The sequence below is a fragment of the Stenella coeruleoalba genome (genome assembly GCF_951394435.1).
Source record: "Stenella coeruleoalba genome assembly, chromosome: 6".
NCBI classification, from domain to species: Eukaryota; Metazoa; Chordata; class Mammalia; order Artiodactyla; family Delphinidae; genus Stenella; species Stenella coeruleoalba.
Window position 1 is genome coordinate 94127517 of NC_137151.1, and position 25539 is coordinate 94153055.

A 25539-nucleotide genomic window follows, 5' to 3' on the forward strand; every position below is an offset into this window, starting at 1 on the left:
AATATCCAATATTTACGCTTGAAACTAAAGGCAACCGTCTTTCTTTTAAAAGACGTGCGGTGTCTGGCTCAAAATCAACCGCAAGAAAAGCCCAACTCAACACTGAAAGAGCTCTTTCCAATACCCTCTCGTCTCGCTCACATCACAGATGGCGACCAAGGCTTAAGGTTTAACGTCCAGACACTAAAGCCGCTTATCGCTCAAGGATGGGGCACCAGGTGGGTGCTGTCCGGCAGAGGATGGGATGCTGCCAATCCTGAGAGGTGCAGCTGGGGTGCACCCCGAGGCCGGAGCCCAACGCCCAACACTTCGCACTTACACTTGGGAAACCACCCGCTTCCCACCGCGGTGGGGCGGGGTGGGGGGAGACGGACCCGGCGAGGACCCAGTCCTCCGGTACCCAGCTCAGGCTCCGGTGTCCGCGCGTGACCTCCGAAGACCGGGAGGAGCGCGGGGTGGGGAGGTTCCTTTGCCTTCAAGGGAGGATGGCAAGGGCAAGCTCGAGTCGTGCGCGGGAAGGTTACTCACAGGAATGGTCCGGCGTCCTCCGTCCTTCGCACGCGCTTGCTCAGGGAGAAGCCTCTAAAACAGCAGCAGCCTGAGAGGAGCAGCAGAAGCGGCCGCCGCTGCCAGTAACCGCCCGGGCGTGGCAGGAACGGACTGGCGATTTCACAACATCATCATTCGGCGACTTCGGTTTTGCAGCTACTCCAGGTCAATGACAGCCCCCACACATTTGGGGAAGAGAGGAGGAAACCCATTCTCCCAGCAGCCTGCACGGCACCAGCGCATGACCTGCTGGGGATTGTAGTTTCCTCTAGACCACGCCCCTATCTCTAAAGACCACGCCCCTCACTTCTAGCACGGGGGCGGGGGCGGGGGCGGGGGCGGGGCGGGGGGCGGGGCCGCGACCCTGGGGCCAGGGTGGGGCGAGCCCAGTGCTGGAGGGCTGCTGGGGGTTGGGGCAGAATTCCAGGCCCACAGTGCCAGACGGGTCGCGCCGCCCTCCTGGCTCCGCGGCTTGTGCCGCGAGCGGGCCTTGCGCGCTCGCTTTGCCGCTGGGCGGGCCTGGCGCCCGGGCCCCGCACCGCTGGCCGCCTGAGGAGAGCCGCTGGCCGCAGTCGTCGCCAGGGTAATGAGGGGAGGCCGGGCTGGGGAGGGGAAGGGCTACGGGCTGGTCGCGAAGTGAGGGAGCGCGGCTCCGCCAGCGCGCGCCTACGGAAGCTCGAGGCTAGAACTCGCCGCCCCGCTTCCAGCCTGAGCCCGGGAGGCCGACGGAGCCGTGGCGGGAGTCCGGCTCGGCGTGGCGAGCGGCCCCTGCGTGCCGCGCGGCTCCGGCTCGGCCCGGCGTCCCGGGCCGCGTGGCGGCCGAGGCACCTGCGTGCGGGGTAGGCGGTGCCTGCTGGGGTCGGCGGTGCCAGGTGCGCGGGGCCCAGCTGTCCGTGGCGCCACCCCACCCCACCCCCCGCCGCTGTCACCTTTGGCCGCACTCACAGGCACGCAGAGTCTCCAGACCCAAGGTGCCCTCCGGCCCGGCTCTGTGTGCCGCCTTCTGCGAGTTCGCTGCAAAGTCCCCCAAAGCAGGACTCGGAAGGAAGCTTTTACGTAATTGAACGCTCAAGCCGCGTTTCGTCCTCGGTATTTAAGTTCAACGTTGTGTTTCTCCCTCGTGGGTTTGTTGTGTCGCGTACCTTTTTCCTCAGAACTCGATTGGAATTGGTGACAGCGCCTATCTAGGATAGAGCCTGGCATACAGTAGGCGCTTAGTAATTATTTTTTGAAAGCCTGAGTCACGATGCTAAGTTTGGAAATTCTACCGAGTTGTGCGTGGCTATAATTTTTAAGATTTTATGGGTTCCCAAGATAACTTTGAAAATTACAGTAATTTTAAAGCTCCGCAAAGAGTTAAATCTGGCTTTTTTGCATTCCCTGTAACAAGGGCCTCTGTTGGATGCTTAAATTAACTCAAAACCCGAGTTCTGTAATTTAGATGCGCCTTCCGATTGTCGCAGAAAGTGTTAACCTTTCAGATTAAAGCTTTCGGAGGAACCATTCTATTTTAGAACAAATTTAAATTATTTAGAAAGATTTATTTAAATTCTCTTTTTAGAGATAATTGCGAGGGACCACACTGATGTACTTGTAAATACATTTAGAAATACAAGTCTCAAGTATGAATTTTTGAAAAGGGTTTATGTTCATACCTAGTGAAAGAGCACGCAGGAGAAAATTATGACGGCAGACCTATACCCCGCCCTCCAGCGACCCCCACCCCCGTCTCTTAGCGGGGGCAGCTGCTGCCTTGACCTCAAAATGTCTCATAAAAGTATCTCTTAATAGTCTGTCACATCTAAAGCAAAATTCTCTGGGATTAAGCCATGCACGTGGGCAACCCCTTTAGTACTGACAATTCTCACAGATTGTGTCTGCTTCTTATGAGTTTTTCTGAAAAATAGATAATGTAATGGAGTTTAAAGGTTTTTTGTTGTTGTTTAAGAAAGAACTTAACTGATATTACACAGAAAGAGCAAGAAACAAATTCCTGAGAACCAGGAAATTCAGTTAATCACGACATCCCTGATCTTTCTGCTTGTAGGAATGTATGCTCCAAGTGGTCAGGGCCTTGTCTGCCTCGATCACTAGTGAGTGTCCCCAGTGCCCAGCACAGTGCCTGACCCATAGCAGCCATTCATTAAACACTTGTGGGATGAATACTTGACCGTTTCAGGTAACAGGGTAATTACTTTCTACATGCTTGTAGTTTCTTCATTTACTTGGATGTTTCCTTAGAATAGATTACCAGAAGTGAGAATTTTACAGGGTCAAAGGGATGAACATTTTTATAGTTATCAAAACATTGCCAACTTACTTTCCAAATGAGTCCTACCATTTGGTACCTTTCAGAGCATCTTCTCAAGCTCTTATTGATACAGTATTTGATAGTTCTGAGCACTTTCAGATAAAGTATTTCATTGATCCGAATCACCCTGGAAAGTGAGCAGGGCAGGTTTTGCATTACCTCTTTTGTAACACAGCAAACACCAGTGCCTTAAATTGATGGTAATGAATGGCAGGTGACAAAAATAAACCATTCCGGGTTTTTTTCTTCTTCCCATTCTCTTCCTTTGGTTTGTAGTGAATATCCTGAATAAATTGACATCTTTTCTTAGCAATAAAATTGGATGCTGCTGTATAATATCTATGGTTTACAAAAGCTTTTTCTTTCTAATTTTGTTCAGATGTTTGCAGATGCCTTGATCAAACTTGGGGACTTCATTAAAATGAAATAATGAACCACAATTTAGGTGAAAGAGATACTGGGTAGGTGTAAGGGAATACCCAGCACTAGCAAGTTTCGAACATTGCCACCCTTTCTATTAGGAAAGATTTGGAAACTTTTGGTGGTGCTTTTGTAGCTCCTTCAATCTGAATAAGTTACTATTTTAAACCTCTGCATCTGTTGGAGCCTTCATAAACTATTGAGATTAATACTCCATCAGTGAAAGTGGACAGGAATTATTTGTGTAATAATCTGCATATCTTTCCTATCTGTCAATAAATTCCAAGAAGAATGGAAATGAGAACTAAGAATCATAAAAAATATTCAACCTACAGAAAATATTATTGTCACATGAAAACTGAAAAAAAAAATTTTTTTTAAACATGGCAAGAAGAAAATGTAATTAATTCCTACTCTGTTGCTAATCTTGACTCTTTCCCAAATTTGCTGGTCAGTTACCCTAGATGATTTAATAGGTAATTAATCGGATAAGGAAGCTTTGGAAGATTCAAAGTTTACTTCTAAGTAGAACCATTGGAAATTCTTGGGCATCATTTGTATTAAAAGTGGGTCCAACATTACCTTTCTGTATTGTTTTTACATTTGCTTAGGGTTCTGTAAAAAATTAGTATAGAAAAGATAAGGAAGAAGAGATGCAGGTTTATTGAGGCTTTGGAAATATTCAGAACCTCCTTTCAACTTCACTCCACCTTTCTGTTGTGATGTCAGATCCCAAATAGTGTTCAGTAAACAGAAATGTTCTTTAAGGACACCTTTCAGGAATGTCTGTAGTCCTTGTGTCAAAGAATAGCTGCCCAAATAGTGGTGGGTTTATGGCAACTAGATCTTTAAGGCATTTGTATGTAAATATAAGTTATTTTGCTTCTGTTTTTATACTAGGATATTTCTGTATCTTGAAGATAAAGCAGAAATCTTCTTTGGAGTAGATGGATTTTTCTCACTTTCTGTGAACTAAAGCGATTCAATGTCTCTCTTGGTAAGTTTTTATAAGCGCGGATCTAATTTTGTGTCAATAGAGTAATTAGATGTTAGTGCAAAGCCCTAATAGGCATACTCTGATGGAATATTCTTAGGCTCTGAGATGTTATTTTGATCTGAAAGACTTCTGGTCTTTAAAAATGAGTTAAATTATCATTGAGTTTTTGTCTCTTTAAAAAAGAGCTCCTATACTTTTCTGATATACTCCTTCTATTCCTTTGTCCCATACCCACTTTTCTCATACATTTACTGTCCTTAGACATTACTCTTCCATCCAGTTAGCTATGCCTTATCCTTTAAATCTTTCAAAAATCCCTTTGACAAATTTCCATCTGACTAAAGGCAAGCAAAATAGTATGAAAAATAAGCCCCTTGACTTAACAAGACAGGAAACATTAGGATCATTGTCTAATATGATGTATAGATACTAACGTGGTTTTTGTTTATATTAAGTCCATGGTATCTACTCTAGATTAAGTAGTTTTAGGACTTTCATTGTGTCTTATGTAGAATATAATACGTTATTTGAATATTTGAATTTCTTTTAAAAAGTGGTGGGTGCATTTGTATGATGATTTGTAATTTACAAATGCTTTCATGTATTATATCTCTCTCAGTCTTCAAAATTGTAAGCAGGGCAGGTGGTATAATCCTCATTTGGAGTTTGGCCCATGATTGCAAAGAATTAGAGCCAGGGCTCAAACTCACATCTGCCAATCCACTCTATCACTTGCCAAGTCTGAGAGGCAGAACTATGAAGTTAGGAGACTGTATTGTTAGTTATTTGGAAAATATATAATGCATTTACTTTATGTTTAAAGTAAAGTTTATCTACTTAAAAGGGGAGCTTTATATATCTGGAAAATACATTGAGGTGAAATATCTACCTCATTTTCTAAAGCAGGGATCAGCAAACTTTTTCTTTAGAGGGCCAGGTAGTATTTGTGTGCTATGTGATCTCTATTAAGTTACTCTTGGAAAAAGCTGCCATAGGCAATATGTAAATAAATGCAAATGAATGTGTCTGTGTTTCCGTAAAATTTTATGCACTAAAACAGGTGGCGGGTCAGATTTGACTCGTGGACCATAGTTTGTTGACCCCTGCTCTAAAGGATTACTTAAGATTAACAATTTTATGTCAGTTTGTAGGTTGGATGAGATGTAAAAGGGCATTTGATAGATGGAGATACTGAGATTCAAAGGGCTGTATGGTTGCCCAGGGCTTCCAAATTTGGGGGAAAGGACATCTTACTTAATCTATTATTTCATAATTATGGATTTTTGGAAAAATAGAATTTGATAGGGTCATTTATATTTGTTCAGTTTGTTAATAATTTTACTTTGTATTCTTCTTGCAATGAAATATTTAGAATTCTTTGAATCAAAACATTCATGTTTTCTCCTCAGTGAGATATTTGTGTAACTGAGATAAAGTTAATGTTTTTGCTTATGAAGGATTCTTCCTCATTCAAATTTTACCTCTATTTGACAGCTAAGAAGTGGTGTTTTCAAAGGAGCAGCAGGAACAAAATTCCAGACTCCCAGAAAGAAAGCAGGTGTTCAGCATAAACCATGTTGTTTGCATAGACAGTTTAGGCACACCATGATCCATTCTTACCGGGGAATGGTGGGAACCCTCCCAAAATCCGAGTTCCTAGATACCAGCCAAGGGTCAACCTTGCAAACAGGCCTTTCCAAGGAGAGCAGTTTTAGGCCTGCTAACCCTTTCCCACACAATAGTATGAATGATTATTGTGAAAGATTCAGGGCAAATGTTGGAAAATATATGTAAATACCAAATATAATATATAAATGATGTAACTGGTGGCTATTTTTTATATGAACGACAGTATTAAGTATCTTCAAAAACTTTTATTGTAATTTTTTTTATTGTAAATTTTATTCACCCTACACAAACCAATAGAAACTTTGCAAAGGAAGTGATTCTACAGCTACCTTGACACTGTTAGCTCCTGTTCTTCAGGGGCGAGTTTTACATAAAACGGTGGGGATATATGTCAAATTATTTTGGTAAGATTGATATGTACAGACTGTAGGAATTCAACTTAATCAGTAATTTAGGCTAACTGGGAAAATGATTAGTTTGATTAATGAGAAATTCTGGCATATTTTAAGCTAAAGGAAGTTTGATTAAGTAAGTGACTGCAGAATAGACGTGGATGGACTTGTCTTAAAGACTCATTTGATATTATACTTTAATGTTCATATAAAAATGAATGTTCATAAGATGCTTGAAAATAATTAAAAGTCTCTTTCATACAATTTGTTTATACTTTTCTTTTGACATACCTTTTCTTCCTAAATAAGTATAACATCAGCTTCACGCCACTAACGTGTGTAGGTGTTACATTTCTTTATTGACAATACGTGATAACAGAACACTGAGTTGAAATGCAGGAAAATGTAAATTGTGATAATGGAACTAAGTCTCTTAATTTGATTTTAGTTGGTTAGAGATGTTTATCACCTTACGGAACAAAATTGGTTCCAAGTATTGATATATTCAATGTGTGGTTTAATGTGGATAAACATGGTTCCCACACTTAAGGGAAAAAGAAAATCTGAGGATCAAGATAAAATTAATATGGTGAGCATAGCAGAATATATCTCTAGCTAAATATTCAGAAAAACACTGCAAAGATTACAAAAGGGTTAAAAATTAACACCAGCAGTAAAAATGAATTGCTGTCGTTAACTCCAGGGTAGAGGGCAAGAATCAGAGATAGCGCCAAGTAAAATTATAGCAGATATGAAATTTGTCTTCTGCATACCCAGCTGCTTCTCCATTCTCTCCCATACTGTCTACCTCCACAGTATGAATCCTGGCTCCAGTTCAGGTTCCTGCACGTTGCCCTTTCTCTCTGCTCCTCACCCCAGTCAACAGACTTTTTTGTATCCACGTGCCACCCTTATCTTGTGACTTATTTTTCACTTATTTAGTGTATTTCTGAATTTACAGGATTGTTTCTGCACTTCACGAACACAAGTTGAATCACTCAGACCTGAAAAACAGTCTGAAACCAGTACCCATCAAAACTTGGTAAGAAAATGGTTAAGTACAATTAATACTCCTCTTTTGCCTTCTGTGACACCATTTTACAGAATATAATTTCTGGTTCTCCTATATCTCTTTTTCTTTACTTCTTTCTTCTTTCACTTTTCTTCTTTTACTGTTTCTTCTTCCTCTACATAAGCTATTCTCCAGAAGTCTGTAATCGGCCTCTGCTCTTCTGCCTCAACAGACTCTCCCTAAGCAGTCTCACTGGCTCCTGTGGTTTCAGTTGCTCAGATTTCAGATTGTCTGGAGCTACCTGAGGTTTTCCTTTAGGTTGTGAGGGGACCCTGTCATCAGGTAGGACTGGTGATTCTTAAGTTTTTACCTGCAACTTTGGACTCTTTCCTGGGCACCAGATGAGTCTGTAGAATTCCTCTGGTTAGAGTTTTCAAAGCCATCTCTGTGCAGTTTGAGTAAAACCTTAATCTCTCAAAACTTCACTGACCTATTGAATTTCCTGCTTTGGCAAATGAAAATCCATCTACTAAATCACCCTAACTAGAAACTTTGGAGTTATCCTCACACTGCCTCTTCCTCTGCCCTCACATCTAGTTACACACCAAGTCTTACAGATCTGTCTCTGAAATGCCCTTGAGTCCATCCCCTCCTTCACCTGATGACTGCTGCTACTCAAATCTCATCGTCTCTCACCTGGACTGTTGCAGGTAAACACATTGCCTCTAGTTTCCTAGACACACATATAACCTCCTCTCCCACTCAGATCAGTATTCAACACTGTTACCAATACAGGCCTGTTTGTGCCACTTTCCAGCTTTAAAATTGCCATTGGTTTCCTAAAGCGTATGGGATAAAGCCTAAACTTGTTAGTGTTTTATAAGGACTCTTAATGGTATGGATATGTCTAATGTTTGAGTTTCATTTATTGCTACTGAATCTTAGCACACACTTTTATTTCTGCTTAAAATACCCCTCTAAAATTCTTCCTCGTGCTTAAAGAGTTGGCTCAAGTATCACATCTCTGAAGCCTTTGCTCTTGTACCTTTAATTCTATTATGGTCCTACAGATCTTAGACATCCTCATAAAATGGCATTTACTATATTATCTCACAATGATTGATGTATATGTCTCTCCACATGATCCCCATAAAATAGGCATCCTGTCTTTTTTATCTTTATCATCCCTGGGCAATGCCTGATGTATTAAATAATATTTAAAGAAACATGCTGAGAAATAAATATTTCTCTGGGATCTTCCCCTCTAAATCTCTTAATTTTCATTTTATATTATAATTCTTTCTATAAAATAGAACCTGCCTTGCAGATACCTTAGTCCTACAAAATAGAGTTATCCCAGTTAATCCTATTTTTAAATTTATTCTGACCTTATCTTCAATTGTCATCATTTTTGTCATTTCGCTTTTTACTCGCTAATACTGTAAAGTCTTCTAGTTACGTACCTTGTTGTACAATAGGATATAGTATCCAATCCTAGTTTTCATTCAAGTATTACCCTTCAGACAGGTAGTGTTTAGAAAGTAAAGTGTCTGTTGTTGACTCCTTGCTGTTACCAAGAGAGAGGCCTAGAACTCAGGAAATTTCCACAAGTGCTGCTTTTTTTGCAGGAGGGGTTATTGTGCTAGGTACATATAACATAAAATTTACCATCTTAACCATTTTAAAGTGTACAGTTCAGTGGCATCAAATACATTCATAATATTGTACAACCATCACCACCATTCATCTCTGTAACTCTTTTCATCTTGTAAAACTGAAACTCTGTACCTATTAAACAGTAGCTCCTCCTTCCCTTATAATTCCCCTGCCTCTTGGAAACCACAATTCTAGTTTCTGTCTCTGATCTTTGACTACTCTCAGTACCAGTATAAGTGGAATCATACTGTATTTGTTATTTTGTGACTGAGATTTTTCACTTAGCATAATGTCCTCAAGGTTCACTAGTGTTGCAGCATACTGCAGAATTTCCTTACTTTTTAAGGTTGAATAATATTCCATTATATGTATATACTACATTTTGCTTATTCATTCATCTGTTGGTGGACACTTGGGTTGCATCCACATTGTAGCTATTGTGAATAGTGCTGCTATGAACATGGGAGTACAAATATCTCTTTGAGACCCTGATTTCAATTCTTTTAGGTATATACCCAGAAGTGGAATTGCTGGATCCTATGGTAATTCTATTTAAATTTTTTGAGGAACGACCATACTGTTTTCAACAGTGGCTGTACCATTTTACATTCCCACCAGCAGAGCACAAGAGTTCCAGTTTCTCTACATCCTCTCCGATACTCATTTTCTGCTTTTTTGATAACAGCCATCATAAAGGGTGTGAGGTGGTATATCGTTGTAGTTTTGATTTGCATTTCCCTAATGATTAGTGATGTTGAGCACTTTTTTCCTGTGTTTATTGACCACATACATGTATTCTGTGGAGAATGTCTATTCAAAGTCCTTTGCCCATTTTTTAATTGGGTTGTTTTTTTTTGTTGTTGAATTTTAGTTCTCTCTATATTCTGGGTATTAACATTATCAGAAGTATGACCTACAAATATTTTCTTGATCCATTTTGAGTTAATTTTTGTATAGGTAAGGGTCCAACTTCATTCTTTCGCATCTGGATATCCAGTTTTCTCAGCACCATTTGTTGAAAATACTGTCCTAGCTCCATTGAATGGTCTTGGCACACTTGTCAAAAGTCATTTGACCATATATGTGAGGGTTTGTTTCTGGGCTCTTTATTCTGTTCTCTTGCTCTATATGTCTGTCTTTGTGTCAACACCACACTGTTTTAGTTACTGTAGCTTTGTAGTAAGTTTTGAAAGCAGGAAGAGTGAGTCTTCCAATTTTGTTCCTTTTTCAACATTGTTTTTGCTATTCAGGATCCCTTGAGATTTTAATAATATTAAGTCTTCCAATCTTTGAACATGAGGTATGTTTCCATTCAGTTATGTCTTCTTTAATTTCTCTCAGCAGTGTTTTGTAGTTTCCATTGTACAAGTCTTTCATTGCCTTGGTTAAGTTAATTTCTAAGTATTTTATTCTTTTTGGTGCTATTGTAAATGGTATTGTTTTCATGACTTTTTTCCCAGATTATTCATTAACGAGGTCTTTTGAATTTTTAGTTCAAAAAGTTATTAAAAAGTTTGACAAGGACAAGGACCCTGCCATGATTTTTGCTTTCTAATTCTCTAACTAGTCATGAAATCAAAAAGAGAAGTGAGGTTAGTTTTAAGATGATTTACTCTTAGTAAACCTATATTGTCTTCTTGTGATTACCATGTTGTTTTCTTAAATGTCCATAACTTGTTTGTGTAGTGATTTGATACCAGACCTTACTGGGCAACAACATCAAGCTTGCCCCTTTATCCTTTTTTCTCTTTTTTGAAAATTGAGTCAATGTTTGACTATTTCCATTCGGGTTTCTCATCTGAGTTTTACTATATTTGCAGACTTAATATCCTAGATGTAATTGTCTTTGGTTTGGAGGTTTGAACCTATTTAAAACAACCTGTTTTGAGCTTCAGCTACTTAATTACAATCTAAGTGCTTCTAGTTTAAAGAAGACTATTTCCCTGATGGAGTTGAGGGAAGCAAAGTAGAGGTTGATTAGCCTTATTTCAATCCATCATCTGGTAACCTGATGCCATTTTTTTCAAGCAGTGAACTGTAAGCCTCAGTTCATTCTGTGCTCTAGCCTTCCTGGCAGACTTATAGCTTATCACTTTAAACATTTTTTAAACTGCTATATGCTCTTCTTTCTCTCTCTTATATGTGTTCTTTAAATCTGAGTTTAAGACTACTTGTTCTAAAGAAATTGCATTGATTTATTTAGATTTCTTTCTTCATTGGGATTATTTCCAATCGTATGGTAGAATTTCTTTTTATAGCCTTTCATCCCTCTAGCAGATTATTCACCTTTTACCATGAGCTTACAATTATATTTTTCTGCTCTCTTAAAAGCTTGGGGAACATGTAGAATCAAATGTAAAAAATAGTTAGCAGAATTCCTAGTAAATAGTAATGTCATTCCTAACTCCCTTCTTCCTTCTCTTTACCTTGGAGGTAGTAACGAGATTCTTGCCACCTGCTGGTGCCTGTAAAGGCTGCTGAGTACTGGTGTCCTTTTAGAGATCCTCATGGCTATCATATGATGCCAGTGGTGTTGGCCTCTTCTTTCTCCTGTGTGCATGTTATTTCAGTGCCACTGGGATCTGGTGCAGACCTAGCACTCTGACTCCATAGTATCCCGTGAAAGGCCATAGTGGTACATGGTCATTAACTCAGGACTTCTGTACCCTATCCTGTTCTCCCATCTCTTGAGGCTTATTTTTCTTTCTGACCTCCCTTCTGATTCATTTCATCTTTGAAAAACTTCTTCAGCTTCTTTGAATAGGTTTTAGTATGGAAATTGTTCCTTGACTGTTAACACCTCCATTAGCTGAGCAGATACATGTATGTGTAATGATTGTAACTGACAACCACTTGAAGTAAAAGCACCAGAATAGAATATTCCTCATAGGTCCTTTCATTTCTTCCCTTGATATATTTATTAGATACCCTGAAGAGTCAACAGCCATTCTTAGCAACTCCTAAGAATGCTTCCTGGAAATTGTGCTGAAAAGTATTCTTCACTACCTGTAAATCTGTTTTTCTAGCCCTCTCCCCCTTCACAGGCTGATAGCTTTATAACTAGCATCCCTTATTAGCTGTTGTAAATACTTTTTGGATCTTAAAACAGTCTCTTAAGCCACCTTTTCAGTGCCTTCTTAATGAGCACTTGTGTGTTTGAAAAGACAATATCAGTATTTTACATTGGAGTAGGGGACCAAATTGGGGCGCCAAAAAGTTTATACCTATTTTGTTTTCATATTTTTAAAACAATGCAGGTTGATGAGCCAACCTTTTCCTTGTTGCCTCCATCCACTAGAGCCAGTGAAGTTATCTGTTCCACCAACGTTTCTCACTATGAACTCCAAGTGGAAATAGGTAATCATTCTGGATTGCACATAATTGACTCATCATTGTTAGAAATGAAATTGATGACAAAAAGATTACTTTGTAAGCAGGTCTCTCTTGTTACCCACAGCATTACCACAGCATAAAACTAAATGTTAATTGTGTCAGTCAAACGGATCTGTTAATCTTATCTGTCCTAAAACAGTAGCCCAGATTTTTTTCAAGATTACCTTCTAGAATTTTTACTTTTGCACTGAAGTACTTGTAGAGGAGGAAGACACTAAATAATCTAAGCATTTGTTATTTGTATCTTTATTTTGGGGAACTTCTGATCATTTGTCTGATTTAAACCAAATCATGTAAATCTTTTCAGTTACAGTCCTTTAACCAAATTACTTTCTTTTAACTTAAAACCTTGCCTAAAATCCCATTCGTAGTAGAAACTTTTTTCAGTTAAGTTTGGAACTGGCTGAGTTATTGTTTTTAGCCTTATACCTGTGAAAAGTTGCTCTGAGTATTCAGAAACATCTCTTAAATAATACAAAGAGATACTATCTTAGGTGCTAGGAATATAAAGCCATGTAAAACACTTGAGGAGTTCACATCCTCTCTGGGAAGACGAACATGAAAGATAGCTTTGTCTTATGCACTGGAAGGTACTATAGTAAAGTGTTCCCAAGTGTTATGGGAACAGAGAAGATGGAGCGTTCACCTGTGCATCTCGACTCTTCTAGGAGTCAGGGAAGATAGCAAAAGGGCTGGATCCTGAAGCATGAGGAAAAGTTTACTAAATATTCTAGTCAGGGTTTTTATTCAAACAACAAACAGTCCTGACTACTTAAACTAAAAGAATTTTTTGAACAATTTTGCTAACTCACAGAATCATTGGCTAGAGAAATGGGCTTGGAAGAAACCAAGACAAACTATGTGACTAGAACTGTAGCCTGGGTCACAGCATAAGAGCAGCCTAGTTAATGTACACTAGTAGGGTACTTTAACCCCACTAGATGATGTTGGGCCCCACTGGTGAGTTCCAACTTAACTGAAAAAAGTTTCTACTAAAAATGGGATTTTAGGTAAGGTTTTAAGTTTTAAGTGTGGGTTCTGACTGCCTCTGCTGCTTTTGTCACTCACTTCATCCTCCATTGACCAAGCTTATGTCATTGACCCTCCCATGCCCAGGTCAAGGTGACCAAAAGAGAAATAAGGATTTGACCTTTTCTAAAATAGCACTGGTGGAAAATGCCCCCAAATTAGAAAGGACTTTTCAGATGGTGTCAATCCAAAAAAGGTAAAAAAATAATTTACTCGAATAGGTGATTGAGGAAGGACTATCACATAGCTGCTCTGTGCCTAGACTCAGGAACATAGGGCGAGTAGGCAGTAGGAGTAGGTAAATCTGAAAAAGGAGGCTTGGAACCATTGTGAAAGAACTCATATGGGGGACATATATATAGAAGTTCAGACTCTCTCTGTCAGCCCCGCAACGTACCAACTTCATTACTCAGTGGATTTAAGGAAAGGTTTGGAATTTATCGTCTCTACTAGAGAGACATTGTGGAATAGTGATGATGATAATAATAGCATCTAATCGGCATCAGGCTGAACATATTATATGTATTTTTTCATTTCACCCCTTTAGCCCTCCCATTTTGCAGATGAGGATACTGAGGCTCTGAGAATTTAAGTAATAGTCATACAGTTAGTGATTTGAAAGCAAACTCTTGTGACTGTAAGGTCTAAGCTCTCAGCTGCTGCACTGTAGTACCTTTCTTTTGATAAAATGTTGAATTTAGAAGGACAACTGGCAGCAGTTCCAGGCAGCAATTTGGAAGATATAGTATATCAGGGATTTACAGCCAGAGTATCATCCTCATCACCTGAGTCTTCTTAAAAATTGCAGTGCCTATATCCCATCACAGACCTCCTGAATCAAAATTTCTGGTGAATGGGAACTAGGCACAGGCTTTTGAAGTAGTTCCATCAGTAGTTTTGGTGCATGTCCTGATCGAGAATGCAGGGCATAGTGAGGAAGTCACTGCATCTATCCAGAGAACAAGGACAGGACTTGAGCTAAGGCAAGTGATGCTTGTCGCTGGGGAGGAAGGGATGAATTTCAGATTAACTGCATTTCAACAATAAAAGTGACAGAATTTGGTGACTGTGGAGAGAGGGAGGAAACTAACATTTATTAGGTGTCTATTAATAGATTACCATTCTAGGTGTTTTTAGTTTAAAAACTGACAACACCAAATGCTGGTGAGTATATCAAGTCACTGCAGTACTTACTTATACGTGGCTTGTGGGAATGCAAAGAGGTTCAGCCACTTTCAAAAACAGTTTGACCGCTTCTTATAAAGTTAAACGTACACGACCTAGCCATCCCACTTGCAGGTATTTGCCAAAGAGAAATGAAAACATATGTCTACTTAAAGAATGGTTTTGGCAGCTTTATTTGTAGTCACAAAAAACTGAAAACAACCGAAGTTTATCAATTTATGAATAGATAAAAATAAATTGTGGTATATACATATAATGGATTATTACTCTGCAATAGAGAGAAATTAACTACTGAAACACGGAAGAATCTCAAAAGCATTATACTAAGTGAAAGAAGCCAGACACAAAAAACTGCTATGATACTACTTACATGACAAACAAAAATCACATCAGTGGTTGCCAGGGACTGGGAGTAGGGGATTGCTGAGTAACATTCCATTGTTTGAATGTAACAATTTGTTTATCAAGTCACAATACTAACCATTACAATAGGTGTGTAATGGTATATTGTGTTTAATTCCTACTCCTCTATTTTGAGCATCTTTTCATGTGCTTGTTGGCCACTTCTGTGTCTTCTTTTGTGGCTTACCTATTTAATCTTCTGCCTAATTTTTAGTTGGGATGTTTGTCATTTATTATAGAGCTATAAGAGTTCTTTATATAGTACTCTGTGTGTAAGTCTTATCAGATATAAATATTGTTGATACTTTCAATCAGTGGCTTGCCTTCTCATTTTCTTAACAGTGTTTTCTTGAAGAGCAAAAATTTTTAATTTTGATGAAGTCCAGATTATCAGTTTTTTCCTTTCGTCATTAACACAAGTTTTACGTCTGATTGTAGGAAGAGGATTTGACAACTTGACTTCCGTCCATCTCGCACGGCATACTCCTACAGGAACACTGGTCACAGTAAAAATTACAAATCTGGAAAACTGCACTGAAGAACGCCTGAAAGCTTTACAGGTAACAATACAAAAAAAAAAAAAATACATTTAATTTAATGTCTATTTGAGGAGATTACACCTATAATTTTTTTTTTCACAAATTAGTAGTTCTGTTAGAGAAAGGTAGATTTCTTTCTTCTAATAAACATGCAATTACAGAAATGGAAAGAATACTTGGAAGCCAGATCCATGAAAGAGCAAATATATTCAAACTTTGGTAACTACTATAAGTTCCTTCAAATGAATATCATATTTGGAACACTGGTCTGGAATTTATTTAAATACCCCTCGTCAGTCCAGTCACAAATAATCGTATAGGAAAATAGAAAAAACAAAAGCAAACAGTTTCCTTTTCTTCCAGCTAAGTAAAACTAGCTTCTGAATTGATAAATTTTAACAGATTGCATTTCAGGAATATTATAATACCATTTCAGTTGTCACTAATCATTTTTGATATAATGAGGGAAAGGATTTTGTTTTGATATTATCCCAATTTTTTAACTATTTATATGTGCACATGTATATTGCACAGAAGAAGACTGGAAGAAATTATACTGAAATGTTAACAGTGGTTCTATGATTTAATGTTAGAAGTGACTTTTATACTCATATTTTAATGTATTTTTTAAATGTTTCTATCATAAGAACACAGTATAGTTATTGACTGTGACCTCTGGAGTCAGACTGTCTAATAAGTTCACATCCTACTTTCGTTAATTATGTGCTTTTGGACAAGTTTTCTAACTTGTTTCTAAGTATCCTCTTCTGTAAAATGGGAATTGTAATGTCACATACTTTGTGTAGTGGTTGTGAGATTTAAAGACATGATAGCACTAAGAACAGTGCTTAGTACTAATAAGCTCCATTATTGGTACTAATAAGCTGCCACTACTGCTGTTATCTTCATAATGAGGAAAAAGGTTGGGTTTTGGGGGTTTGTTTTATTATTTAAATCCACTTTATTGTTATTTACTTTTCCCTTCTTTTTTTTTAACATCTTTATTGGAGTATAATTTCTTTACACTGGTGTGTTAGTTTCTGCTTTGTAACAACGTGAATCAGCTAAAAAGGTTGTTTTTAAATGTCTTGTCTCTGTGTTTCTATACTAGAAAGCAGTGATTCTATCCCACTTTTTCCGGCATCCCAATATTACAACTTACTGGACTGTTTTCACTGTTGGCAGCTGGCTTTGCGTTATTTCTCCTTTTATGGCCTATGGTAAGAAAACTCATTTTAGGTAAAATAATTCATGGTTTAGCCTGGATGCTATAATTAAGGATGAGTGTGATCTTTGATTTATGATTCACTACTTTTAATTTATAAATCTGATGGCCAATTCTAGATTTCATGATATATTTTTATATCTGGTTCATGTTGAATTTTAGTTTTCAGAAAAAAAAGTAGAATGGGTCTCATGATCATTGAAACCACCACTGATTGCTTCTCCAAGAAGTCAATCCTTTGAACGAGCTGTCTTTTTCCCTTCAGTTTCCTTCCTCTCTCTCAGTGGAGAGCTGCTGTTAGTCTTCAAGCAAAAGTAGTTTTTCTGCTTGTGCATACCATCCCTATCCTTGTTTCTCTGCATTGTAAACTTATTTCACTCTATTGTAAACATGTGTGTGTGTACCTGTCTCCTTCACTGGATTTGAGCTTCTCGAGGGCAGGATCATGTATGTATTTTTCATTTTGGTATCCCCAGGTGCTCATAAGATACCTAGCACAAGTAGTGTTCAGTAGGTGTGTTGAATAAATAAATGAATGGATTCTAGAGCTTTGATTTTTAGGATAGCTTTTGTGAATTGCCTGTGGATTTAAAATATATATGTTCTCACACAGTATGTACTTTTTTAGTAATATTGAATATTGTTAATTCACTTTCCTAATCTCTAGCATGTCATTAGAAAAGTCTTTTTAAAGATTGGTGAAGGAAAATTACCTTGGCATAAGAAAGTGGTTAGACTCTAAAATGTAACACGTGTGCATGCGAGCATGTGTGTGTACGTGTGTGTGTGTTTATGGTTGATAAGAACATTTAAAACATAGCTAGAAGCAAAAGCACTTTCAGTGTTCATCTAAAGATTTCAGGGGTTTCTTTCAGGTTCAGCAAGTCAACTCTTGAGGACTTACTTTCCTGAAGGAATGAGTGAAACTTTAATAAGAAACATTCTCTTTGGAGCAGTGAGAGGGTTGAACTATCTGCATCAAAATGGCTGTATTCACAGGTATTTACTTATTTGTATTTTACAAGGTGAAAGAATTTGAGAGGAAGCAGTCTTTTAGGGAGCTTTTAGGAAGGAGCAGTTGAGTGTTAGAATGGAGGATAGGAAACTTGCAAATGAAAATTGAGGGAGGGAGGGACCAGTAGGTATAGTAGATGCTTACATTTTATAGTTCATTCACCAGAAATGTTCAGACCACCTCCTCTGTGCCAAGTGCTGTGCTCCGTGCTGGGATGGAGTGCCTGTCTTCGCACAGCTCAAGTCCCAATAATGAGGGTTACAAGAACCTATCTGTTTGGGGTATAAGCTGTGGGGAGTGGGATCCTAGTTAACTCTTGTGTTTTGTTTTTTCCTTAAGCAAATAAAGAGCTGCTTTATCTGCTTTTCAGTTTTATGTCATGTTTATATCATATACAGATTGTAACTAAACCTTTGATTTCTTAAGTGTTCTGTAGCACTTTGAGATTATCATACTAAATATCAGTTCTCTTGTTGCCAAACTGTACATGCAGAAGTAATTGGCTGAATGTTAAAAACAATGCTGTTCTAAGATATATTGGGACTTTGTTTTCCTTTTTAATTAAGTTGCTTTTAAATAAGCTTGTTTTCTTATTGTTTGTTTCACCTCAAAGCTTTTTTCTTACTGTTTGTTGTTTCTTAGCAGCATTCTGGTTAACTGAGGATTTCTAGCAGACAGTATTCTAATTAATCAAGGTTTTATTATACTTTACCAGACTATTGGCCATCCTGCTCTATTAGTTTCCAGTTTCTGTGTTTAGGATGAAAAACAAGGCTCTTTTATAATTGATTTGATGAAGGAAAATTTTACATCAGACATATCTTTATAAATTTTGTTAATACCATGAGAGGCTATCTTTTATTGGATAATATTGCATTTAACTTTAAATTATAACTTCTAAGGAGTATTTAATTTCCAAGGGAATACATGGATTTATTCTGACCAGATTTTTATCCTTTCTTCATTGGCCAGTTTCTTAGTATTTAGGATTGTTTCTTTTTGTTCTAGGAGTATTAAAGCCAGCCATATCCTCATTTCTGGTGATGGCCTAGTGACCCTCTCTGGCCTGTCCCATCTGCATAGTTTGGTTAAGCACGGACAGAAGCATAGGGCTGTGTATGATTTCCCACAGTTCAGCACATCAGTGCAGCCGTGGCTGAGTCCAGAACTACTGAGACAGGTCAGGTGTGGCCATTGCATTGGGTTGTCTATGCGTCTTAAGTGTCTTCTGAGTTTGACTAAAGGACAGTTGTGCCCTTATATTTGGATTGATGAAAGGCCTACTGCAAGACTTTTTAAATTCTTTCTTGTCAAAATTATTGTTAGGAATTTTTAAATGTATACCAAATATTAGGTATATCTTGATTTCTCATGAGTTTTTTCCATTATTATTCACCACCCTTTATCAAAAAAGCATACGTATGTAACTTTTTAAAGGTTATTTATACTAAAGGACTTCAAATTAATTGTTCTACAGGATTTACATGGATATAATGTAAAGTCAGATATTTACAGCGTTGGGATTACAGCATGTGAATTGGCCAGTGGGCAGGTACCTTTCCAGGACATGCACAGGACTCAGGTAAATGCTGCTAAAATCCCTGAACTACTTTCCTTCCCTTACATTCTATATAATTTCTTTTAAACATCTTTGCTGTAGACTCTTAGGACCTTTATTGTTGTTGTTAATGCTTTAATATTTTGCCTGAAAATGACTGAAGGAAATTTTTCTTTCTTTTAGATGTTGTTACAGAAACTGAAAGGTCCTCCTTATAGCCCATTGGATATCAGTATTTTCCCTCAGTCAGAATCCAGAATGAAAATTTCCCGATCAGGTGTAGACTCTGGGATTGGAGAAAGTGTACATGTCTCCAGTGGAACTCGCACAGTAAATAGTGACAGATTGCAAACACCGCCCTCAAAAACATTCTCTCCTGCCTTCCTTAGCCTGGTACAGCTCTGTTTGCAGCAAGATCCTGAGAAAAGGTAATATTGGTCACTTCTAAATAGCATAAAACATCTGTGTCTTGTATTTTATAGAAGTTTTGTGAGATTTCCTTCTTGCCAAATTCAAATCTTTTATCAGTCTTTTCATCAAAAAACTATACAGTAGCCTAATCCAGAAAATACCAGTGCTAAAAGCAAGTGGAGACAATGAGCAAATGGGAAGAATACTAGATTGGAAGTCAGAAGGCTTGGGCTTCAGTCTCAGCTGTATCATTTCCTAACCAAGTCACCTTGTAAAAATCAGTTAATCTTTCTGGACGTTAATTACTGCACTTATGTTAAGACATTTTAGAAACTTCCAAGCAGTACAAGAGTGTTAGTTGCTGTTATTACAATAATTATTATCACAGATAACTAATGCGTTAGCATTTTGGAAATAAGGTGTGTGTCTTTTTAATCTTTTTTAAGCCCCTTAATGCCTAGTATAGTTCCTTATAATTAGTAAGTGCCTAATAAATGTTAAGTCACAGACTAATTGAAGGTTATCTCTAGAATTAATTCTGCCCATTAGTTAAGGTTGAAGCTAAGAATTGGGCTTCCTTACATATATTTTTTCCTTTTAATTTTTGTGTATTGAGTTTTATAGCTCTAAACCTAAGTTCTAACATAGTTTACATCAAAAAAATCTACATTCTAATATGAGGTCTTTTTTAAAATAATTTTTTCAAAAAAATTTCAGGCCATCAGCAAGCAGTTTATTATCCCATGTTTTCTTCAAACAGGTGAGCTGATCTATCTTTGTTGTCTAGATGTTTTTTAATACTATTAAAAAATCACATCATTTTGTTGGCTTAATGGGACAGTTTGGTTACTAAGATTCTTAAATAATTTTCTTACAAGGTAAAGTTAAAAAGAAGAAAACGTTTTTGGTAGTTTAATTATAGACTTTCTAAAATATTTCCATTCTGCAAAACAAAATGAGTAAAGACAAATGGAATATCATCATGTGTTACTTTATCCTCAGCTTATATTTTGATTAACTTAGAGACATTTTATTTTTCTACATTGGCTAGAAATGATGTAAGGGCAAAATAATTCTGATAAAAGTCAGTTTATTTGGCTGTTACTTCTTGTTTTCGGATAACCAGAATCAAAGGCATGTTTAAGTGAAAATACCTAAAAACAATTTAAACACATTTAACATGATTTCTTTAAAAGTTATTATTTACTAAAAAAAACTAATGTATTGAATTTATGTACCAACAGCCTTATTTTGAGTTTCTTTAACAGATGAAGGAAGAAAGCCAGAGTTCAATACTTTCACTGTTGCCTCCTGCTTGTCACAGGCCATCAACAGCACCACCTCCAGTGTCACCTTGGACTGAGCCGGAATGGGATTTTCCTGATGAAAAAGATTCAAACTGGGAATTCTAGGGCTGCCAAACCCTTTTATGTCCTATGTACTTGACACTTTCTCCCTGCTGCTTTTTCTTCTATATTGCTAGGTACAAATACTAGAATTATACTTGAAAATACAGTTGGTGCACTGGAGAATCTATCATTTAAAACCACTCTGTTCAAAGGAGCATGAGGTTATAGCCCCTTTGGTTAGCTCAGAGTGCTGTTATAACTCCAGGGAAACTTTGGAATTATTAATCTAACTACATTTAGTGTCATCTGTTCTCAAAATTTTTTCCCAAGCTGTGAGTAACTATTCTTTTTGATTTCTCAGTATAATTTTTGAGCCAGTTAAATTTTTCAGCATTTTGCTGCCCTCAGGGGAATGAGCCCTCAGAGGACATTGCTTCCAAGTACATTTTTTACTTCCAGATTCTCTAGCCTTTTTAATCAGCTATTGTTAAACCAACAGGCTAGTTTATCCTGGCATCAAACCTGTTTTTGATAGAAGGGAAAATGTTTATACTTTCCCGTTTTCATGTGTTAATAATACTTATGGTAATATCAAACTGAGCCTCACTCACATTAAATGATTCACTTGAAATATATAGAGAAGTTGTAATTTGCTTTTTTTAGTTGTTAAGGGGCTAAAGTAACACTTTTCTACTTATGTAAATTATAGATCCTAAATTTATGCGCCCCGTGGGAGCTCAATAAAGATTTATTCAATTGAGTTTATACTTAATAATTTTATTTGTGTGGTTTGACAGAGCTAAAACATACATTCTAATTTGTTTTGCCAAGGAAAGCTCTTTCTCAAACAGATTTATTTATATAACCTGTTGAATTGGGGACAGCCTGGTGTTTGATTCAATGGAGGCAGATTTTCCAGCCCTTTATATGATTATTCTTGCTCCTGTAGGAGATCCAACTTACAAGGACATAGAGAACTTAATAGTTTTACCTTATTAGCAAAAGAGATATGCTGTCTCAAAAAGAATATGTAGTTTGGACTGTGATAAGTTGGGATTTACCTCAATTAGTAGATTTTCTTTATTTGCACATTACACTAAAAATTATTTTGAAATGATTAAGACTTAAAAATGAAAACCAATGAGACAGTAATATATAGACTAATAGTCTGAAACACAAATCTTTTCATGTTTATTGGCCAGCCCCCCTCAAGGATATTTGGGTTACTCCATCAAGCAAGCCACAGACTTGCCAAGGTGGAGGAGAGAAAGGAGATAAGTGCCAGTGGAGGCACTGAGATCACCTGTAGTGGTGGGGGCTGTAGCTCATTCCACTAACCTCCTCCTTCTCATTTCCCCTCAGCAAGAGAAGCTCACAGGAACCACAGAGGAGGTGCTCTCAAATATGTGTGGAGAGTCAATATGTGTACTGCAAAGTGGGACTGTGGAGGCCGGGAAACAGTGCCTCTCAGGTCCACTGTGTTAGGGTTCTCCAGAGAAGCTGAACCAGTGGATTTTTTTTTTTTCAAGTATAGTTGATTTACAATGTTGTGTTAGTTTCAGGTGTACATCAAAGTGATATATATATATATGTAGGTATATATATTGATATATATATCTATATAGAGAGATATATGGATATAATCACATGTTCTTTTTCAGATTCTTTTCTATTATAGGTTATCAGATATTGAATATAGTTCCCTGTGCTATACAGTAGGTCCTTGTTGTTTATTTTATATACAGTAGTGTGTATCTGTTAATCCCGACTCCTAATTTATCCCTCCACCCACTTGCCCCTTTGATAACCATAAGTTTGTTTTCTGTGTCTGTGAGTTTGTTTCTGTTCTGTAAATAAGTTCATTTGTATCATATTTTAGATTCCACATATACATGATATCATATGATATTTGTCTTTCTGACTTACTTCACTTAGTATGATAATCCATACACACACACACACACACACACACACACACACACACACAGAATAGAAAGTATTCCACTCAGCCATAACAAAGAATGAAATAATGCCATTTGCAGCAACATGGATTTTATATATATATATATATATATCACATCTTCTTTATCCATTCATGTCAGTGGAAACTTAGGTTGCTTCCATTGTCTTGGCTATTGCAAATAGTACATTGGGGTGCATGTATCTTTTCAAATTAGAGTTTTCTCCAGGTATATGCCCAGGAGTGGAATTGCTGGATCATATGGTACCTCTATTTTTAGTTTTTTAAGGAACCTCCATACTATTCTCCATGGTGGCTGTACCAATTTACATTCCCACCAACAATGTAGCAGGGTTCATTTTTCTCCACACCCTCTCCAGCATTTGTTATTTGTAGACTTTTTAATGATGGCCATTCTGACTGGTGTGAGGTGATACCTCATTGTAGTTTTGATTTGCATTTCTCTAATAATTAGAAATGTGGAGCATCTTTTCATGTACCTCTTTGCCATCTGATTGTCTTCTTTGGAGAAATGTCTATTTAGCTCATCTGCCAATTTTTTGATTGGGTTATTTGCTTTTTTGATATTGAGCTGTATGAGCTCTTTGTATATTTGGACATTAAGCCCTTGTAGTCATATTGTTTGCAAATATTTTCTCCCATTCTGTAGGTTGTCTTTTCATTTTGTTTATGGTTTCCTTTGCAGTGCAAAAACATATGTTTGACTAGGTCCCATTTGTTTGTTTATGCTTTTATTTCTTTTGCCTTGGGAAACTGAACATTGCTATGATTTATGTCAGTGAATGTTTTGCGTATGTTCTTTTCTAGGAGTTTTACGGTGTCATGTCTTATATTTAAGTCTTTGAGCCATTTTGAGTTTATTTTTGTGTATGGTGTGAGGGAGTGTACTAATTTCATTTATTTACATGCAGCTGTCCAGCTTTCCCAACACCACTTGCTGAAGAGACTGTCTTTTCTCCATTGTATTGTTGCTTCTTTTCTCGAAGATTAATTGACCGTAGGTGTGTGGGTTTATTTCTGGGCTCTATTCTGTTCCATTGATCCATATGTCTGTTTTTGTGCCAATACCATGCTGTTTTGATTACTGTAGCTTTGTAGTGCTGTCTGAAGTCTGGGAGAGTTATGCCTCCAGCTTTGTTCCTTTTCCTCAGGACTGCATTGGCAATTCTGGGTTATTTTTGGTTCCATATAAATTTTAGGATTATTTGTTCTAGTTCTGTGAAAAATGTCATGGGTAATTTGATAGGGTTCACATTAAATCTGTAGATTGCTTTGGGTAGTATGGCCATTTTAACAATGTTCTTCCAATCCAAGCACATGGGATATCTTTCCATTTCTTTGAATCATCTTCAATTTCCTTTATTACTGTTTTATAGTTCTCAGTGTTTAAGTCTTTCACCTTGGTTAGGTTTACTCCTAAGTATTTTCTGCTTTTTGATGCAATTTTAAAAGGGATTTTTTTTTTTTTTTTAGCTTTCCCTTTCTGATAGTTCATTGTTAGTGTAAAGAAATGCAACAGATTTCTGTATGTTAATCTTATATCCTGCTACCTTGCTGAATTCGTTTATCAGTTTTAGTAGTTTTTGTGTGGAATGTTTAGGTTTTTCTATGTATAGTATCATGTCATCTGCATATAATGACAATTTTGCCTCTTCCCTTCCAATTTGGATATGTTTGATTTCTTTTTCTTATCTGATTGCTGTGGCTAGGATTTCCACTACTATGTTGAATAGAAGTGATGAGAGTTAGCATCCTTGTCTTGCTCCAGATTTTAGTGGGAAGACTTTCAGCTTTTCACTGTTGAGTGTTACGTTGGCTGTAGGTTTGTCATAAATAGCTTTTATTATGTTGAGATATGTTCACTCTATACCCACTTTGGTAAGATTTTTTTTTTCTCTCATGAATGGATGTTGAATTTTATCAAATGCTTTTTATCTATTGAGATGATCATGTGGTTTTGTCATTTCTTTATCACATTGATTGATTTGCATATGTTGAACCATCCTTGTGACCCTGGGATGAATCCAACTTGGTCGTGGTGTATGATCTTTTGTATGTGTTGTTGGATTCAGTGTGGTAGTATTTTGTTGAGAATTTTTGCATCTATATTCATCAAAGATATTGGCCTGTAATTTTCTTTTTGGTAGTGTTTCTATCTGGTTTTGGTATTAGGGTGATGGTGGCTTCATAGAATGACTTTGGGAGTGTTCCCTCCTCTTCAGTCTTTTGGAAGAATTTGAGAAGGATTAGTATAAGTTCTTCTTTGTATGTTTGGTAGAATTCCGCAGTGAAGCCATCCAGTCCTGGACTTTTGTTTGCAGGGAGTTTTAAAATTACAGATTCTGTTTCACTTCTAGTGATCAGCCTGCTCAAATTATCTATTTTTTTAACACATAAGGAAGCATTTATTTGAGGTTTAACATGAAATCATACAAATAAAATTTGTATAAACAAATCCACATTGAGTCATAACACAGCAGAAGACA

At 37.5% G+C, this 25539-nt stretch overlaps 2 protein-coding genes across 9 annotated transcripts in view; one reads left to right on the forward strand and one right to left on the reverse strand.

The window, feature by feature from the left end:
- Positions 1 to 663, reverse strand: part of TRAK2 (trafficking kinesin protein 2) — a 70328-nt gene extending 69665 nt beyond the window's left edge. Inside the window, exon 1 of the mRNA XM_079923872.1 lies at positions 529 to 663. The gene's annotated coding sequence lies outside the window, so the exon portion shown is untranslated. The remainder of the gene's footprint in view (positions 1 to 528) is intronic.
- STRADB (STE20 related adaptor beta) lies at positions 638 to 21832 on the forward strand. Of its 8 annotated transcripts, none has more exons than XM_079923875.1 (13): positions 935 to 1132; positions 2597 to 2728; positions 4181 to 4277; positions 7260 to 7340; positions 12224 to 12323; positions 15414 to 15535; positions 16626 to 16734; positions 17615 to 17738; positions 18763 to 18934; positions 19232 to 19336; positions 19496 to 19740; positions 20441 to 20483; positions 20992 to 21832. In XM_079923875.1, exons 3-13 carry the CDS (start codon positions 4266 to 4268, stop codon positions 21133 to 21135), a joined length of 1257 nt encoding a protein of 418 aa, XP_079780001.1. In that variant the 5' UTR covers positions 935 to 1132; positions 2597 to 2728; positions 4181 to 4265; the 3' UTR covers positions 21136 to 21832. The 8 variants fall into 8 exon arrangements, with proteins under 8 accessions (XP_079780004.1, XP_079780001.1, XP_079780002.1 ...); XM_079923876.1 differs by lacking the exon at positions 2597 to 2728 and adding an exon at positions 3240 to 3321; XM_079923878.1 differs by lacking the exons at positions 935 to 1132; positions 2597 to 2728 and adding an exon at positions 638 to 714.
- Positions 21833 to 25539: the final 3707 nt, after the last annotated feature.

Coding starts and splice junctions, on each gene's coding strand:
- STRADB (XM_079923878.1), top strand. Junction 12,324..15,413: donor TGAACTCCAAGTGGAAATAG/GTAATCATTCTG, acceptor GTCTGATTGTAG/GAAGAGGATTTGACAACTTG. Junction 15,536..16,625: donor AACGCCTGAAAGCTTTACAG/GTAACAATACAA, acceptor TTTCTATACTAG/AAAGCAGTGATTCTATCCCA.